Source organism: Phialemonium atrogriseum, assembly GCF_030411735.1.
Source record: "Phialemonium atrogriseum strain 8032-3 unplaced genomic scaffold QBC33scaffold_1, whole genome shotgun sequence".
Lineage (NCBI taxonomy): Eukaryota > Fungi > Ascomycota > Sordariomycetes > Cephalothecales > Cephalothecaceae > Phialemonium > Phialemonium atrogriseum.
The window spans coordinates 490,968-505,390 of NW_026848138.1; the positions used below are offsets into that span (position 1 = coordinate 490,968).

At 57.0% G+C, this 14,423-nt stretch overlaps 6 protein-coding genes across 6 annotated transcripts; 2 read left to right on the forward strand and 4 right to left on the reverse strand.

Annotated features, from left to right (window-relative positions):
* Positions 1-356: 356 nt before the first annotated feature.
* QBC33DRAFT_614892 (uncharacterized protein) lies at positions 357-2,622 on the reverse strand. Its single transcript, XM_060432621.1, has 3 exons — positions 2,515-2,622; positions 1,737-2,453; positions 357-1,656 (listed from the first exon to the last, which is right to left on the reverse strand). The coding sequence occupies exons 1-3, from the start codon at positions 2,516-2,518 to the stop codon at positions 650-652; spliced, it is 1,728 nt and encodes a 575-aa protein (XP_060288472.1). The 5' UTR covers positions 2,519-2,622; the 3' UTR covers positions 357-649.
* A 1,453-nt stretch (positions 2,623-4,075) lies between these two features.
* Positions 4,076-4,877, forward strand: QBC33DRAFT_2837 (uncharacterized protein). The gene is made up of 2 exons (XM_060423274.1): positions 4,076-4,365; positions 4,432-4,877. The coding sequence occupies exons 1-2, from the start codon at positions 4,157-4,159 to the stop codon at positions 4,688-4,690; spliced, it is 468 nt and encodes a 155-aa protein (XP_060288473.1). The 5' UTR covers positions 4,076-4,156; the 3' UTR covers positions 4,691-4,877.
* A 700-nt stretch (positions 4,878-5,577) lies between these two features.
* On the reverse strand, positions 5,578-6,118 carry QBC33DRAFT_582752 (uncharacterized protein; the record flags this gene model as incomplete). The annotated part of the gene is made up of 1 exon (XM_060431360.1): positions 5,578-6,118. A coding segment is annotated over one exon (357 nt), but the record flags the coding sequence as incomplete, so codon positions are not given.
* A 366-nt stretch (positions 6,119-6,484) lies between these two features.
* On the reverse strand, positions 6,485-8,213 carry QBC33DRAFT_442786 (putative flotillin domain-protein; the record flags this gene model as incomplete). The annotated part of the gene is made up of 2 exons (XM_060424200.1): positions 6,485-7,522; positions 7,605-8,213. 2 exons carry the CDS (start codon positions 8,211-8,213, stop codon positions 6,485-6,487), a joined length of 1,647 nt encoding a protein of 548 aa, XP_060288475.1.
* Positions 8,214-9,407: 1,194 nt separating this feature from the next.
* Positions 9,408-10,735, forward strand: QBC33DRAFT_582754 (uncharacterized protein; the record flags this gene model as incomplete). Its single annotated transcript, XM_060431361.1, has 1 exon — positions 9,408-10,735. Exon 1 carries the CDS (start codon positions 9,755-9,757, stop codon positions 10,733-10,735), a length of 981 nt encoding a protein of 326 aa, XP_060288476.1. The 5' UTR covers positions 9,408-9,754.
* A 599-nt stretch (positions 10,736-11,334) lies between these two features.
* QBC33DRAFT_510145 (BRO1-domain-containing protein) lies at positions 11,335-13,736 on the reverse strand (the record flags this gene model as incomplete). The annotated part of the gene is made up of 4 exons (XM_060425746.1): positions 11,335-12,590; positions 12,649-13,357; positions 13,429-13,669; positions 13,729-13,736. The coding sequence occupies 4 exons, from the start codon at positions 13,734-13,736 to the stop codon at positions 11,335-11,337; spliced, it is 2,214 nt and encodes a 737-aa protein (XP_060288477.1).
* Between the last annotated feature and the right edge of the window lie 687 nt (positions 13,737-14,423).

Genomic DNA, 14,423 nt, shown 5'->3' on the forward strand with positions numbered 1-14,423 from the left:
CTACTATGAAGTCCTCTCGAGCGACGTCCTGAAACCATTTTGAAAACGCTGCCCCGGGAGCAGAACGCTTGTCTTCTCAAAATGCCCAGTTTCCGTCACACGCTTCTCTAACCGTACGATGGTGTGATCCTAAGTGAATGTATAGGTCGTAGGTTTTACCCAAGCCCTTAGGGAGTACCATTTGTTGCCACGCCTACCCTCAGCCGCCATCGGCTGTGAGCATTGGCAAAGATTGAGACAGAGTCTAGGCGCTTTAGTGGGAATTCTTACCAGCTCATACTCCTGGGCTCGAGTATGCCGATCTCTAATTTCTCCATTCACTCCGCGTGACTCACCCACTTCTCTTAGGAGTATGAGGCATTTTTATTTTTATTTTGACGCGAGATGAACTATTCCTGCCGCCAACCTATGCACATGTTTCCCAAATCCGCCAGCTGCATAGAAAAGGTAGTTGAAAAGGAAGCTGAGACAAATAATAATACTGGTACTTTCGTATCCAATCGCCAATACTCTTGTATCCTGTCGCCAATTACCTACGCAGTATCCAGTAAGCGACGTGGTCACGTCGTAATCCTAGCCCGAGTTTCAAAAGACATGACGATGAATAAGAAACAAAATGTGAAGAAATCCGATGCCTCCTCCTCACCCATCAGGCCAAGTTGGCCCAACCACCCTCATCCTCATCCTCGCTCCCCACAGCAGTCACAGCAGCCACGCCCCGCCCACCCGAGTCACGATGGACGGACTCCAGCTCCTCGACGGCCGGCTCCAGCTCCCTAATCTCCGGCAGCCTCCGGCTCCCGGAAATCGACAGACCGCCCATCTGGCTGGGTGAGAAGTCGCTCAACCCGTCAGCGGCGACCGACGGGAGCCTCACCACTATGCTGCTCGTTTCGGAGTCGTACCTCTTCTTCTGCGGGGTCCGCTCCTCGAGCAGCGTGAAGACATCGTCCCTCACCCTCTGCAGGATCCCGTTCATGACCTTCACGCGCTCGCGTGCCGCGCCGGGCCCCTGATCCGTGTGCAAGTCCGGCACGCGCCACGCGGGGTAGACGTTGCCATGCGACGGCCGCACCTTCAGGCGGCCGCCGTGGGCCCACTGGAAGTAGTACGAGCACAGCCGGCAGGTGGGCTTGCTGCTTCCGATGAAGGGCCAGCCGCCGAAGAACGCAGACGGGCGCGTCCCGCCGTTGATGGCCCGGACCCGATCCGCCACCAGCACCTCGGCGTGCACGATGGGGCGGGGTCCCGTCCCTGCGCAATTCCTGTGCAGCATCTCGCCGAGACCAATCGTCTCGAGCGTGTGCGCACGCTCCTGGTGCTGGGCCATGGCGCGCATGTCCGACGTCATGCGGCCGATCATCTCGTGGGCGGTGCGGCCCTTGCGGCCGAACGGCTGCGGCGCCGGCTGGCTCGACTCGACGGCCAGGACGTCAAAGTCCTCCTCGAAGAGGCGCGGCCACCGCCGGGTCGCGTCGACGAGGAAGTCGGCCGCGCCGTACGTGGACAGCAGCCGGCCGGCGAAGTGGCGGAGTTTGTGCCAGCACTCGCGTCTGTCCATCTGGCCTTCTTTGGCCCGCTCCTCGATGGCATGCCTCATCGGCGACCGGTCGACGCGGCTGATATGCGCCAGAAGCTGCTCGCAGGAGTTCAGATCTGTGGTGGTGTCGGGTTTTGGTCAGCGTATGGTATTGTCGTGGGCTATCTGATCAGGCGGCCGAGTAGCCCTAACTTACATTCCTCCAGGCTCAAGTCATCGTCGTGGGCATGGATGAATGAGCAGGCGTCTTGAAGCCTTTCTAGAATTCTCCGTAGCGAGGAGGGGCTCGAGATCGTTCTGGTCTCGTCGTCGTTATCCCCCTGGGACGATGGAACAGGTGAATCTCCTGTTGCTTGAATGGAAGCACTACTATCGTCGGATTGGCTCCCGTTGTCTCCAGTGTCGTCGTCAGCACAGATATCCAGGCAGGTGCCGAGTGCGCGAGCAAAACACTCGATGTAGTAATCGAGCCTTGGCTTGTTGAACTTCAGGACATCCCTTCGGATCTTCAACAGCTTGGCAATGTGCTCTCCTGGAGTACTAACCACCCCCTTGAGGTCCGTGAGGATGGAGGTCACAAACACCTTGACGTCCTCGAGCGGCTGTGTGTCCCTCTGGTTGGAGCCGAAGACATAGAGGATCCTCCCTGGCTCTTGGAGCACCGCGAAGGAGGTGACCGTGGTTCCACCCCGCTCGTTGTCGCACACTTGGGCAAGCTTATAGACATAGCAGTGGAAGGCTTGCTCGGAGCTTAGCGAAAAGTCCGGACGAGGGTCTGCCGGTTCTGGGCCTCTTTCGCCCTTGATCATCTCGATGAGCGTGCATAGGAAGAGGATGGGCTCGTAGAAGCGCCGGAGGAGTTTTGGACCGATGGGCACAGTCCCTTCGGGGGGAGGGCCAATCTTGCGTGCTGCTATTGAGAAGTTAGCCAATTCTGGCTGCCGGCGTGGAATCGTTTGGGATATAAATAGTACGCATGATGAACTGGTAGATCAAAAGTTGACGGCGATGGATGGTTCAGGGGTTGATTGACTTGAGCAAAGGAGTTCTGATCTTGCCATCTGGCCTGCGGAGACTTCGAGAATATTATAATTTGCTTCATTCAAGCCGTCCAGCCTGCCTCAACCGCTTCGGTAGCCCTTCAGCTCAGGCATCCCGCCTGACAGTTCACCGATTGGGGGCCTCCAGATGGGGGGCCTCCTTGTGCACCAACTTACTGAACTCATGGCTCGCGACCGAAAATGAAAGTCTATCGACCGGCCTGAAGGCGCCACAATCTGAGGCCCCATCTGAGATGCGGGAGGCCGACGCTAATCCAAGGCGTCCTAGGGCCCCTTTTCTGGCCAACGCATCTATGCATCGCCAGATGTCCAATGAGCGGTCTTTTCCCTACAGCCAGACAGAGCCTTGCAATGTGCCCATGTCATCGCAACCTGGAAAACGGTCGAAATTCAGGGCCTTGTGGTCTAGATGACTTGACATGGGGGGCCTCCTCTTTCCTACTGGAGGATTCATTCTCCGCGTCAGCATAGGGGCCCCGAATGCTGAAGCCGGTGAAATCGCGTCGAACAAAATCCGATGCCAAGTCGACCCAATTGGCTCTGCTGTGCTGCGCAATTGCGCAGACATGAGAATTGGAGAACAAGCCCGATGTTGAGAAAAAGAAATATTCCTTTTGAGCGTCTCCTGGGTTCAAGTATTTCAATCTCAGAGGGCCCCAGGTAGAAATCCTGGCTTGTCCGTTCACCATGGTCGAAAGAGAACACATCCTTGACTTTCCTGCCTCGTTTCAACCAAATTGCATCGCCCCGCGTCCATAAAAAGGGGTTACCTACCTAGCTTAATGGTTGGTGCCTCCTCGACCCACGCGGCGATACCAAGCATCCAAGCACAACCTACGTTGCTGGTTTTGTAACCATCCCTTGTATGGAGACCCCACAGTCCCTCATCTGTAAGTTGACCATTCCCTCCACATCTGTGTGACTGGGTACTCACACATGAGGGCCAAATAGGTAGACACGATACCTTCATTGGATACGGAAGCGACTGGCCTCCTGCAGATATTGATTTTGATCCCGTCTCAGGTGATTAGTTCCCTCCACCCCCGAAGCGTCTCCAGGGGGTTCGAGCAACCGTTTTGACTTGTCACTAGACCTACCAATCGATGACTTACTAGCAATCGACGCATTGCTCGGCATAGACTCGTTTGACTTCACAATGTCGGATCCCACGGATGAGGAACCCGACTATTTTGACTCCAACATATATCTCAATCAGGATCCTCCGGATTCCTCGAGCTGGTACCCTACATCGAGCTCTTATCAGGGTCATTCGGGCTTCGCTGACACGATCGGTTCTGGCCAATACCGCTCCATGTCCCCGACCGACTACCAAGATAGCTATACCACCCCTCTCGTCGGAAATCTAACCGAAGATCCAAACTCTGGGCCGTAGTGCTCTGGTTCTCGGCTTTTGGCTGGGTCAACAACCCACATCACCCATCAGCCCACGGATTTATTTGGTTATAACGTCGACTCTTCCACTGCAGCTTCATCTTTCGGTTCTCAAGGCTATAATACCGGCTACTATCAGGCTCCTATTCACAATCCCAGCGACATGACAAACATACCATCACTTGAATATTACCCATCTCAACTCACCCAGGAACAACACTTTCAATCTGAATTCCCCCATGGGCAACCCGATCAGCAGCAGATCTCGTCAGCACAGCCAGCTGCGCAGTCAAGCAATCAGCAAGCACAGGGCTCTGGAGTACATACTTGCGAATCTTGTGGCATCGTTTTTCGTCGGCCATGCGAGCTAGGGTGAGATCCCATCAGGTGGAAGAATGGGAAACCCAGTTGTCAGCCAACTAAATAACATCTCAACAGGAAGCATGCAAAGACCCACAAGCCCGCCATAAAATGTCCCGCTGACAAGAAATGCGCCGTCGTCAAGGCAGAACAGCGGGACATGAACCGGCACCTGTGGGTGTCGCACTCCGGCTACGCCAAGAAGAACGAGATCCCGCCCATCGAGACCGCTGTATGCCCTCACTGCAAACGGGGTTTCAGCAGGAAGGATAATTTCCAGAAACATTTGAGAGAGAGGCGGTGCAAGGGCCAGGGCAATAAGTCGTCGCAAGGGTAAAGAAGCGTCAGGGTTCGTTCACCACTAAGAAACGGTTTGAGTTGATATTTTTATGGCCACTTTTTCCTTTTTTCCTTTTCCCCCCCTTTTCTTTTTGCTGTCCCTGGTGAGACGCTCGCCGCAATATTGACTGCTGGACGTTTCTCTTGTCGTTTTCTGCCCCATTCTAGTTATCCCTTGCCGTTTCCTTCTATTTTACTTTTATTTCACCATCCAACCTGATCAGGATCATGTTTCGGATTTGGGTTTCCTCACCCTCCCTAGGGTTTAACTGAGAGTGTTGTCTTGTGTTGTTTGTGTCTAGCTGCCTTATTTGAATGACAAAAAGGTGACTTGGCCATCATGCAAACTCTCGAATGGTTTAAAATAGGTACCTACCTACCTTGGGCCCAGTCCAAAGTGAAAGCTAGAGGGCATGGAATGCACACAAGACACAAGATAATCAAGGAGGTCAAATACCTAGAAAAGGAGGGGGTCTCAAAATCCGCGTTCGAGGACTTGGTTAATCGAAAGATGAGTAAGGGATGATGAAGACCATTAAAACAAATATGGGCCCAGGAGAGAATAAAGGGAGAGAGAAGAAAAGGGAAACACAATCTGCGCCTCTGGTCAAGGAAGGCGAACTTTAGGAGACACTGCATCCATACACTCACAAAGACCAGCAACAGGTGCATTTTCCTCGAACCCCCTTGTCACTCCTCCCAATTTTCTCAATGTTGGTTACATGTCGTGGACGATGTTCCGAAGATCAAGATTGGGACGGGCAGGTCTGGTTGTCTCTGACTCGAGTTTCTCTCTGTCCATTGTTCCCTTGCTACTTACCATCCCATTAGCAATCCAAATATCAGGCCTATGGACCCAAGTCACAGCTGACAAGCATACCATAAGCCGTGAGTCGATGTTATATTCCCAGAAAGTAGGTCATTCGTAGCTCTAGAGCGAGTGAACCGCGCTGCTCGGAAAATGGATATAAAAGCAGCCGCGCCCTCCTGCTAGTTTTCCCACATTGATACCAGTTTTTACAACAGACAACCTCAGGGGCACATCTCACAAAAGAAGCATCTCGCACCGCTAACCGACTCTGCCAAAACCGGAAGCAAAAGATATCGACACCGACCCAGCACCGCGCAGCTCCCAACACCCCACACGGTGTCGAACCTCGAATCCAAGCCCGATGTCAAGCCTCGGCCCAGGGTCGCTCGTCTCAACGAGGCGAGACAAAATTGCCACCATCAAGAACCTGAAGGCGCTCGACAAGCTCGAGGAGGATGCCGCCCGAGTAGCCCTGGGTGTCCCTCGCGCCCCAGAGCCCGAGCCCAAGTCCAAGGTGACGCGTGAGGAGAAGAAGAAGGTCAAGAAGGCCGAGAAGAAGGCCAAGAAGGTGGATAAGGCGGCCAAGAAGAAGGCCGGTGGGGGTGGCGGGGCGTGAGATGAATCAGATGGATTGAAACGCGGGGATCCAACGGATCTAATTTATTGGGTACTAAACATAATAAACACTAATTACACGGGCAGGGAGACAATGTGGCTGAAATGCAAACAAATGACTGTGAGGTATCTAGGGTATCAAGCGAAACCCCCCAACAACCCTCCAACGCCAGAGGCCCATGGACCTCCCCCGGTGAAAAAAGAAAAAGTAGACGTTACAGACTTGTGTGTGGTGTGTATATGTGTGATCGACCCTTCCGGGATCGGGATTGTGTTGCCTTTTCTTGTTTTTCTCCTTTTTTTCCTGTTTTTCGCTTTCTCCTTTCGTACTCCCTCTCTCAGCAGCACCCCATTAAGCCACCCCCCTTACTGCTTCCCGTTGACGGCCTTCCCGTCGCGCCTCTCAATCTCCGACATCTGCCCAGCCAGCCTGCCAAACTGCCACTCGGGCAGCGAGATGCCCGTCTGCTCGTTGATGGTGGTCATCAGGGGCGGCAGCATCTGGTAGATGTTCCGCATGGTGTCGACGTTGCTCCCGCCGGCGCCCTCGGAACCGGCCTGGGAACCCGTGTTCCAGATGCTGATCTTGGGCTCGAGGCCGTGGATGGCCGTGGCGTTGGCCTTGGCCAGCTCCACGTAGGTGCCCTTCTCGATCATCATGTACTGCAGCAGGCCGGCGGGGCCCCCGAAGGCCTGGCCCAGCTTGCCGTAGGCGTCGGCCATGGCGGCCAGACCCTCGGCCTCCTTGAGCTTCTTCTGCAGGTTCGCCTCGGCGTTCTGGATGGCCGCGTGGCTCCACGCCTCGGCGTCGAGCTTGGTCTTGTAGGCGGCGGCCTCCGAGTTCTTGGTGACGCGGTTGAAGTCGGCCTCGGCGTTGGCCTGGGCGTCGAGCTTGGTCTTGTATGCGGCGGCGTCGGTGGCGCGCTTGTTCTTCTCAAAGTTGGCGCGCGCGTCGGCCTCGATGGCGTAGGCAGCGGCGTCGGCGGCCTGCTGCTTGGACTCTCGCAAGATGCTGGCCTTGACGACGTCGGTGGCGCGCAGGCGCTCCATCTCGGCGGCGGCGCGGCGGATCTCGACATCGCGCTTCAGGTCCTCGTCCTTGGCCTCGGTGGCGCGCGTAGCTTCGATGCGCGCAATGTCGACGTCCCTGTTTAGGAGCGTCTTCCTGGATGCCAGCGAAGCCTCGGCCTGCGCCCGCTCCACATCGCGCTCCGTCTTCTGCACCGCTGTCTCGGCGTTGATCTTGGCAAGCTCACGTTCCTGCTCACCCTTACGCTTGGCCTCACCGACGTTGCCGCGCAGTTGGGCTTCCGCGACGTCAATTCTTGCTTGGTTACTCGCTCCTTCGTGAGCCTTTCGTGAGAGCGACTCAAAGTAGTTGCTCGTAGGCGCGTCCTTGAGCTCCTATGTTTCCATCGTGTCAGCATGTGTCTGGGACGTGCTTCCAAAAAAGAGGCGAAATGCGGGTTGGTGGAGTTAGAGATACCTTCACATTGGCGTTGTAAATCTTCAGTCCGAACTGGTCAAGCTCGCCCTGGATGTTGCGGAAGATACGACGCTTGAAGACCTCCCGCTCAGTGAAGATCTCCTCCATGGTCATGCTCGACACCAGCACGCGCGTCTCGCCCTCAATGATACCCTTGACGATGTTCTCGAGGAACTGGGGGCTGTGGTTCTGCTGCTTGCCGCCCGAGTCGGCCAGGAGGATGGCATACTTCATCAGGGCGTCCCCGCGGTCCTCGCGCCGGAAGTCATGAGCGTTGACGTTGGGGGTATGGGTATTGTCGTCGCCGTGAGCGGTGCTGCTCCCATGGTCGTCGCCGGCCAAGAGCCCCGGCTCGCCGCCTGGCAGCTTGGCATTGGCGCCGCGGTGGTTCAGGTTGGGGCCGACGGTGAAGACGACCGGGAGAAGGAACTGTAGCTTCTCCTTGGTCATAGCCTGCAGGTTCATGGCGTAGTCGTGGGGCTGGACGGAGAAGCGCATGCAGCGCTGCATAGGCCACAGCCATGCAGCCTTGCAGATCTTCACCGTCTTGATGCCCATGCCGGTGATGGCCAGATACTCATCTGGCGCCGCGACCTTGTAGCTTGCCATCTTGACGGATTATCGGATGATTGGAGGTTGGGGTGGGTGCAGTGTGCAGTGTGCAGTGTGCAGTGCGCGAGTTGTAGGTTGTGGCTTTCCACCTGTGAGTGTGTGTGTGAGGGAGAACTGATGGGAAGAGAGGGACGGTCAAGGTCGGGTGAGAGAGTGGTTTGGATATGGTGGTATTTATGGAGGAAGGAGCTGGATGCCCAGTGGGGAGGTTCAGAGGCTTGCCGTGCTGTGCCACTTCAAAAACAAAGAAAACCTAGTGAAGAAGGTTTGATATTATGCTTTGATATCGGAGTAAGGGAGAGAAGAGAACAGAGGTAGAGTGGTAATGAGCAAGATATATACTTTACCTGCTCAACCTTACGGGTTCGTCGCCCGTCGCGTCTCGGAGTCACATCTCAAAATCACAGGGGCTCGCGGTCAACCGAACGGAGCTCATGCCGAAGGGCTGGGGCTGAGTCAGTTGGGTCTCGCTGTAAATCGGGGAAGTGTGGAGCTTCTGTTTTTCTGCCTTGTCACTGGGCGGTGATCCTTCTACGGCGGTGGCTGTGCCTGAAAGTGGGGGGATTTCACAGAGAACTCTGGAAGGCTTCACTTGGATCAATTCATTCCAGTACACGTGTTGATACATGCTTGAGCTGGGGACAGATGCATTGGAGCTAGTTCCATTGGCTCCATGCTCCCTGAGACTGTCAGTCGGATAAGCGGCGAGACTTGGCTGTCCGTGGCTTGTGCCGTGCTTTCCTCGATCGCGGTCACCCATTCCGTTGACCGATGAACCGACCGACAAAATGCCTACATTAGTAGGTATATCGTATGCCTTGTGGTTCAAACAGGTCCCTGACATGTCTCAGCCTCGCGAGCTATTGATCCTGCAGTAATTGAAGCATCGCATGGCGTCACTGCAAGCAAGCCTATGGATATAAGCCTCCTTTACCGAACTGGCACAATTAACGGTTCTTGGCATCCGGTCAGCTGCTGCTTAGGCCCCCACAGGCTAAGGTAGGCAGGCACTCTTTCTTGGCAAACTCGGGGTTCGCCAGCGCGGAAATTTGGGGGCCGTTTGCGACGAATGTTCCATCTCCTCGGGAGCCATATCCGACCCCATATCTCGCAGGGCTCGGTGACTGCAATTAACCACCTGACATTGCCACTATTGTAGGCAGTGCCTCACCCTGGTTGAGCACTTTAGCACCTCTGCGTCGTATTTGTCGCTGCATTCCCTGATAAGCGGGCCAGCGTCTCTCACGTGGGTTGCTTCGTTCAACTATCAAAGCTTATCCTCAGGAAGAAGCTCAAGCGTTCGCAATTACACATTGTATTCCATCTTCACGAAGCCGAAATATCCGTCCTAAATGCTATCGACCTGTTGAATAGACAGTCTGCCCAGACTCCAACGTCACTACACAACAGGCATCGACAACTTGAACTCATCGCAAACACAATCCCCTCTCAATATCCCAATCTCCCATTCCATCGCATTTCGTCTCTCATCTCTCGCCCCTCATCTCTCATCTCTCCCCTCTTCCCAATCTCAAACAATGTCCAAACCCATCCAACCCCCCGCCTTCCCCGGCCTAGACGACGACGACGACGACGCCGACCTCCCCCCGCCCTACACCCTCTCTACCACCACCACCACCCCATCAACCCCACTAACAACCCACCTCGCCGCCCTCCCCGCCCGCCTCCGCGCCGCAGCAGCCCACCACCGCGCCTCCCGCTCCGCCGACGCAGCAGCCCTCTCGGCGCCCCACGTCGCCGCCTTCGTCGAACGCCTGACCCGCCTAGCCTCCGCCAGTAGCAACAGCAGCGGCGGCGGCAGGGCGATCCCCATCGGCACCACCGCAGAGCTAGTCCTCGTCCCCGCCGCCGCCGTGCCGCGCGGCTGGGCCCTCAGCGGCGCCGCGGAGCGGAGGCGCGAGGGGGAGGTGGTGCGCGTGGCGAGGGTGGAGGGGCCTGTTCGCGGCGGGGGGGAGAAGGGAAGCAGCGAGAAGAAGGGCGGTGCTCCTGCTCGGGATGATGCGGACGACGATGATGACGACGATGGGGACCACCGCGACGGTAGGCAGGACTTTGACGCGGCCACCGAGTTCGACGACTGGGGACGGTGGGGCGAGGGCGCCGGAGCGGGGATGGACGACGAGGACCTGCTGTGGTGGCGCGACGAGGCCATGGCCGCGGGGGCGGCGGCGCACCTCCGGCCGGGCGAGCCCGTGCGCGTCGAGCGGCGGCAGGTGCAGGCCGCCGTGGAGAACGCCAGGGACGGGAGGAAGAAGGGCTGGGGGTGGATGCGGAGGAGGTCCGACGCGCCGGCGGCGAGGGCCGCCGCGGCGCCGCCTTTGGTGGCGATGCCGGCGGGGCCTGCCCCTGGCCCTGGGGTCGCTGCCGAGGTGGATGAGCCGGCTAGTATTACGGTGCGGGCGGACGAGGTCACGTTTAGGAAGGAGAGCGAGCTCGGTGTGTGGGAGAGCATGAACGGGTTCGCTATCTTGGTCACGGTGAGGATCGGGGGAACGTGAAGTTCGCCCTGGCCGATATGTTATTGGCTTTCTTGTTTTATCTTGCTATTATTTCTGGTCACACATGCCCATTTCATCCTCCAAGTATGTACATACCTACTACGCCACGCCATGCCTTCCACCCCTCAGATCTCCCTCTACGACTTACACACATAAACCCAGACAGCTACCCGAAACGGATGCCCTTTCCAGGTTCCCATGCCCCGCTCGCTGTACCGGGACCGCCCTGCTGTTGCCCCGCCTGTGGGTTCGGGTTCCCTCGCCCCATTGCCGGCTGTGCAAACTTAATTCCCATGTTGGGCGACCACATGCCCTGCATATTGGCCACCGGTTGCCCGACCGGCGGCATCGGCTTGGGCTGCTGCGGCGTGACGTTGTCGGCCCACGACTGGATGCGTGCCTCTGTGGGAGGGCTTGGCATTGGTTGCCTGAATGGCGGAGCTTGGTTGTAGAAGCCGGTATGCCCTTGATAGTCTTCATTCGGCTGTTGCTGGGGTTCGCGGCTGATAGACATGGAGGCGAGAGGCGGCATGGAGATTTCCCTGCGGGATAGATGTTAGCCAAGGAACGGCGGGAAAGGGCGGGAGTTAGCGGGGGCCTCACTCTTCTAGACTCAGGGCATCCTTCCGCCTCTCGTTGACCCACTCCTTCGCCTGATCTCGGAAGTGGCTGACGATGGTGCTCAGGTCGTTGTAGAACTTCCTGCCCACCTCGAGGTTGTTGACGATCTCCTTGTACTTGTAGTAGGCATCGTCGAGCCTCTGCAGCGCGGCCTCACGCTCCCTGGTCCCCTTGCCCCCCGTATTCTTCTTCTGCGCCTCGAATTCCCGGTTCGCCCGCTGGACTTCTGTCAGAGCCTTCTCCTGGTCCGCGGCCTCCTTCTCCAGGACCTCCATGTCCGGCTCGTACATGTCGTCCAGCCTCCTCTCGAAGAAGTCCTCGAAATGCGCGGGGACGATCGCCGTCGTCGGGTACGTCCGCTCCAGCCGCGCGGCCTCGCCAAGTATGTCCCCCTTGATATCGTCGCTCCTGGCCTTCTCCCGCAGCGCCTCCGCCCTCTTCCGCCTCCTCGATTCCAGCCGCAGGACGTCGTTATACGTGCTACGAAGCCTACCGAGCGCGGGTTTCAGCGTCTCCGGGATCTCGGTCCGGCGACTGCTCGGCACGTAGTCCATGATGCCGCGGTCCGGACCCGCGAGGATCGCTAGTATGTCCTGCACCGTGGCGAACTTGTCCCGCACTACGGCATCGCTGGATGTGCTGCTGGCAAAGTAGCCTTCTACCTCGGCCGCGTGATTCCACAGCCTGGCGCCACCGTTCGGGGACGGGTCAGCGCGGGACTCTGGTCGGGCCCAGCGTTGGGTGCCGTGCTTCCGGCGCAGGCGGTTGTCCTCTTCCTCTTCAGCGGCTAGAAGAGCCTTACCTTCCTCAAATACAGCTCGGTCGCTGGCTCGCAGCTTGTCCACGTCGGCGAAGCCCCGCTGTACCCTGTTCAGGGCATCGGCCTGCCGGATCTCCTCGGCATGCTGCACAAGAGTCCCCGGGAGGCCCAGAGGCTTCTCAAGAGCTTGAAGGGAGCCTGGAAGATTGAGGCTGGAGAGTATGGTGTGGAGCTTGTCCGTTAGCGTCTCGAGCTCGGCGATGATGTTGTTGTTGACGAGACGGTCGCGGCGCTCCTCGTAGATCGATACTGCGACGTGCACCGCGAAAGGAACCAGTTTCGTGAATAAGGCAGGGCCGAACTCGGCGTGGTCGCCGAGGTATTCGTATGGATTGGACACCTGCGGCGGAATCCGGGCGACAGCCATGTTGGCTCTGTCGAGGATCTTGAGTTCAGACTTGGGCGGGACGATGTCTGGCGGGAGTCAATAATGAGTGGCCAGGGGTGGAGTCTGCAAAAGGGGGGGACTCACTCAGGTAAATCATATCATTATCCTTCTCTGCTCTCTGTAGGTCCTCCTCGACTCGCTTCTTCAAGCCGTTCAAGTCCCCAACGACGGCCGTGTTGATGTACGTGCCACGTGTTTCCTTGAGCCCCTCATTTACACAGGCCACGGCATCTTTTAACCTCGCGACCTCCTCGCCATACCTCCTCTTCTCGAGGCAGTCGCACGCCGCTCTGTATTGCGCGGCGGCAGCAAAGTGGTGGTGCTTTGCGCTCATATGGTGAATCCACGCTGAACTGATGGCTTCGCTCTTCATCGCGGCGTCGCCGGCGATGCCGTACAGGTCGGAAACCTTGGCCGCAAGCTTCGCAATCGATGCGTCCTTGTAGCCGTCCATGACGGCTTTTTGCCAGAAACACTCCTGGCTCTGAGCCAGGAATAGCTGCATCAGAGATTCCAAGGTCGACTCGTCCATATCCTCGGGAGGGTTTGCCATCCGTAATTCGGGAAGCACTGTGGTCTTGATATGGTTCATCATCCCGGCCGCCTGGGAAAACCAGCTCGCCGCCGTCTTCAACCCCTCCGTACTGCCACGATTGGATGCCACGGCCAGTTGAGAGTATAGCGCCGCCAGGTTGTACAGTATGTTCATCAGCTCGTACTGGAGGTTGTTCTGCACCAGCGGTCGTTCGGTGTTGTAACCCATGGCGGGATACCAGCTAAACTCGGCCCCGATCTGCGATGCGACACCGACCGTTAGCAACAGAAATACCTATAAGCCAGGGACACCGGGAGTAACACGCTTACATCGATAGGGAACTTCCCGCCAATCCAGACAAGCTGGGCGGCGTATGTTTGTAGCTTCTTGATGCCGCTGGGGTGGGCTTCGCGGACGTTGACGGCGTCACGTCGCAAGCCATCGATGACCTCGAGGTCATGACGGAACATGTCTGGGTGTTGGTCATACTTCTTAGAGATGTACTGTCGAATGGAACTCGATAGCGAGATCTGGGTAGACTTCCGGAAGGGAATCGACAGGACATTGGAGCTATTCGCAATCAGCAACATGAAGAGATATCAAGGTCCCGAAATTTGGGGTCTACTAACGTAGTCATGGTCGATAAGAGTGGGCGCGAACACTAAGCGCAAGCACGCATCTCGCAGCGAAGATGTCAAGGTTCCCTTCTCGCGATGATCTCATGCGACCGACGACGCCAAAGTGTTTGTGGGGCTGGCGGGGTTGTGGTTGGCGGGGCAAATTGTGGCACTGGAGCATTGCGGGGCCTATTCGGCAGCTGCCAAACAGTGCAACCTCTGACATGGACTCAAAAACGGTTCTCCAAACAAAGCACCATCCTCTTGATCTCAAAACTATCGTATCGTCATCATTCATCGGGTCATTTGGTCCCTGTCATGTCATTGACATCATGGTTGTTGGGGTGTACATCGTACTCGGGCCGCCATGTCAACCGAAGGGATGCAGTCGGCCCGGGCCCAACACATCGGGCCTAGAATGTCGGCCCGGATTGGTGTTATCCCTTCCGACGATTGTTGGGACCTAGGTTGTTAGTTGTCAACGGCGGCCCCGTCACAAGCAAGAATCTCTTCTTCGCCCACTTGACGAGCAACTCTTGCTCTACTCAGGAGCGAATTACATGCAGTTCCAGCACAGCGTGTCATACTTGATACTTCCTTTCCCCGGTTGGTTGCCCCCAGGCGCGAGAGGTCGGCAAGATCTGCCGTCAAAGATCTGCTGTCAAAAACTCCGGGTCGTGTCCGGTCAATGTCCGGAGCCCGTAGAT

What these genes read in the sequence shown, in the direction of transcription:
- QBC33DRAFT_614892 (XM_060432621.1), bottom strand. An exon ending in TGACTTGAGCCTGGAGGAAT is followed by an intron (nt 1,657 to 1,736) that starts GTAAGTTAGGGC and finishes ACACCACCACAG; the next exon opens with ATCTGAACTCCTGCGAGCAG.
- QBC33DRAFT_2837 (XM_060423274.1), top strand. Translation starts at nt 4,157, where the DNA reads ATGACAAACATACCATCACTTGAATATTACCCATCTCAACTCACCCAG. An exon ending in CGTCGGCCATGCGAGCTAGG is followed by an intron (nt 4,366 to 4,431) that starts GTGAGATCCCAT and finishes ACATCTCAACAG; the next exon opens with GAAGCATGCAAAGACCCACA.